The sequence below is a fragment of the Haplochromis burtoni genome, unplaced genomic scaffold, assembly GCF_018398535.1.
Source record: "Haplochromis burtoni strain Fernald_Lab_line unplaced genomic scaffold, NCSU_Asbu1 Contig_116, whole genome shotgun sequence".
Classification (NCBI taxonomy): Eukaryota; Metazoa; Chordata; class Actinopteri; order Cichliformes; family Cichlidae; genus Haplochromis; species Haplochromis burtoni.
The window spans coordinates 226,799-230,084 of record NW_024582477.1 but is presented as its reverse complement, the minus strand read 5'-3'; the positions used below and the strand labels follow the sequence as shown (position 1 = coordinate 230,084).

At 42.3% G+C, this 3,286-nt stretch overlaps 1 protein-coding gene across 1 annotated transcript; it reads right to left on the bottom strand.

Annotated features, from left to right (window-relative positions):
• Positions 1 to 297: 297 nt before the first annotated feature.
• On the bottom strand, positions 298 to 2,700 carry hoxa13a (homeobox A13a). Its single transcript, XM_005928643.3, has 2 exons — positions 1,952 to 2,700; positions 298 to 1,405 (listed from the first exon to the last, which is right to left on the bottom strand). Exons 1-2 carry the CDS (start codon positions 2,601 to 2,603, stop codon positions 1,158 to 1,160), a joined length of 900 nt encoding a protein of 299 aa, XP_005928705.1. The 5' UTR covers positions 2,604 to 2,700; the 3' UTR covers positions 298 to 1,157.
• Positions 2,701 to 3,286: the final 586 nt, after the last annotated feature.

The window sequence follows — 3,286 nt, the reverse complement described above, 5'->3', positions numbered from 1 at the left end:
TCTACAGCACAGTTCAAATATTTGACTTTCTAAATAGAATTTGTATATAGCATTTCTGGATAAAGTTCACCTCAAACCCAGCAAAGCCACTAAGAGATAGTATAACTGTAAAAGCTGGCTGTGCGTCTCTACAGCAAATCTGCGGGCCTTCATCGTATTTTAAATTCCTATTTCGTAAAAAAGGAAAATTCGCTCTTTTTTGTTCTTAAGTAAGGTAAATACGTTTAAAGGAAAAATAATGTTTATATTAAATTGAGCTATAATCACTCAAATAAACTCAAAGGATAAAAACTTAGATAAAATTCAACCAAGTCCATATTTTATTGGGACGGACTTTAACGCCGACATATTGGGACTCACACACAACCTGGATATCACGCCGGAATTTACTTTTACACTTATTTACAAACACAAGAATACGCACACACATTATAAAAGCTATGATTGACATGAACACACATCAGTCATATCATATGACGATTATCTAAGCATGATAATAAGAATTGCACCATGGACTGAATAGGCATGAGAGCACGGATTCATATGATAAAACTACACTTCATACAAGTTAAACATGTGGGTAGGTTTAAAAAAAAAAAGAAGAAGAAGAAGCCGGGATTGATTAATATTTAACATCCCACAAGGTCCAAATTTGTCACACCGTCACTTCCTGTGAATCTTCCATTTATCACTCTCGTTAAAAAGTTGTAGTCTAGATAAAGGTGTAGCTCGGTGGCGCACACACCTGAGGTCACTTTGAGAGTGAGCATGCCAAAAGAAAATAATAATAATATTAACAAGAAGAAGAAGAAGAAGTCACGCCTACTGCAGCTATACATTTTCTCTTTTCTCCCACTTGAGTCTCTGAACAATATTTAACAACAAGTAGCAGGAAGAGGTGGGTCCGGAAAGTTTGTCTGGGGAGCTCCGGGAAAACATTTGCCTACATACATATGAATCATAATCGGTCATGAAGGAGCTGCTTGCCCTAATCCGTGTGTGTGTGTGTGTGTGTGTGTGTGTGTGTGTGTGTGTGTGTGTGTGTGTGTGTGTGTGTGTGTGTGTGTGTGTTAATTTCCCATAGATTTTGTCCGTCATCTAAAAATCAAAAAATGTGTAAAAAGAAAAAAGAGAAAAAGAGAAAAAAGAAAAAGAAACTAGCTGATAGTTTTCAGCTTGTTGACGATTTTCTTCTCCTTTACGCGTCTGTTTTGAAACCATATCGTGACCTGTCGCTCGGACAGGTTGGTCTGAGCGGATATCCTCCTCCTTTTGTCCTTTGTGATAAATTTATTGGCGGCGTACTCGCGCTCGAGTTCCTTCAGTTGCACCTTGGTGTATGGCACGCGCTTCTTTCTTCCACGTCGATAAGACCCGGAGTCTCCCCCGGCGTGAGACACTGCGTCTGAGAAGGAAAAAAAAGACAGAGAGAGAGAGAGAGACAAAAGAACATGTGATAATCTGCCTCTAAACTTACTCTCAGAATAAAATTTCCCTCCCACGAAATAAAAAAAAGAAAATGTAAATAGTTGAGTGACACACTTTCAACCTTTTTTTTTTAAATAAAATAAAATATTTCATGATGTTTGAGGTTATTGATGAAAATGGGAAATCCTCAAACCAACTGGACAGGCTTGACTCTTTAATGATAAGTGATTGATAAAACAATAGAAAAATGTATTTGTGTAATTTTCTCAAAGGAAAACGCAACTTAGCGCATTTTAAAGCGTCCTCATATTAATCTAGTCGTTTTAACGCCCTTTGCTGTATTGTCGCTTACATTTGTTTTGTCATACATTTGAGATGTTCTTCCCACAGTGAGGGAGATTTTATCAACACGCCATGTACTACTGCACCATACATACTGGATTTGCTGTGTGTACTATCGGACTTAAATTGTCAAAAAGCTGCTTCCTGTAAAGGATGGATTCTGTGTAAGGCACATGCCTACCTGGTATGGAGGATTTCCACATGTGTCCGGGCTGAGGCTGCTCCTTGGCGCAGTAGACCTGGCTGTTCCAGCCGTTGGAAGCGAGAGTCCACGGTTGGTAGCTCTCCATAGGCAGAAGAGACTCGTGTCTGGCCTCTGAAGACGCGCTGATAGTTGGCACTACTGGGACGTCCAGGTAACTGGGGACAGGTTGGTACGGGCCAGAGGGATACGTTGGATAAAAAGCAAATTCCTTTGCCCGGGAGGCGAAATCGTCGCCTGAGGCGGACGTGTCCATGTATTTCTCCCCATACGCGGAGGGGGGCTGCGCTCCGCACGACTTTATGCTGCTGTGATGCGACATTCTGCACGGGTAACCGAAGTACCCGTACGGCAGGGACGCGCTGGACGAATTCTGAGCTGCAGAGCAGGGGCTGCACTGTTTCACAGGCTCGCCCATCCCGGAGGTATGCACGTCGCTGGACGAGTACGCCGTGCTTGGTGCCAGGGATGCGGGGTGCGCCATCAGATTCCTGCACTGGTTCGCAGCAAAGTTGCCACCAGCAAAACCCTCCATGTTCTTGCTCACTTCATCGGAACCGCCGCCGTTGTCGTAGAGGAACATCACCGACGGGTCGACCCAGCGAGGACGGAGGAGCAGTGACGTTGTCATAGCACGGCATCCAACATTGAAGCTTATGGCTCTTTTTTAAAAAGCCCTCAGACTGAAAAAAGGGAGATACTGCTTCCCGGAGAGTAAAGCCACTCTGACGCGCACAAGAGCGCAGATGTGGCGCTGTTATTGGTCCAGATGTGGTCACGTGACCGGGCTATGCAAAGAGGACGGTAAACATCAGCAGATAATTAAATGGAGAAAAATGCGGCGAAGGGAAGGTGACTGCACCTATCGAGGGGTTTGACTTTTGTCATATTTGATTTAACCAGCATGGATGATGTGCATTAATTTCAAAACAGAACGTAAGGTACAATTTACATGAATCTGTGCTTACGCTCATTTAGGTTTCATGCATCCAAATGATAGAATTTCGTCATTTTGAGAGGAGAAATGCTTATTTTCACATATAAAATGCAAACAAAAGTCGATTATTTAAAGGTATGCAACATTTTTTTTTAAAAAAAAGAAAGAAAACCGTTGTGACCCAGGCAGTTACATATGACTCATATGCAACGCTTTTAGCCTTTACGCATGCATACTGACCTGCCTTTGTTTGCCTCGCTGTACAAATTCTAATATTATAACACTCTTTACAACAGAACCTTCTTAGTGTAAAAATAAAGTCTGATATATCTGTGCATTGCACCGATATACACGGAATTAAACAGGGTACTTCTGTC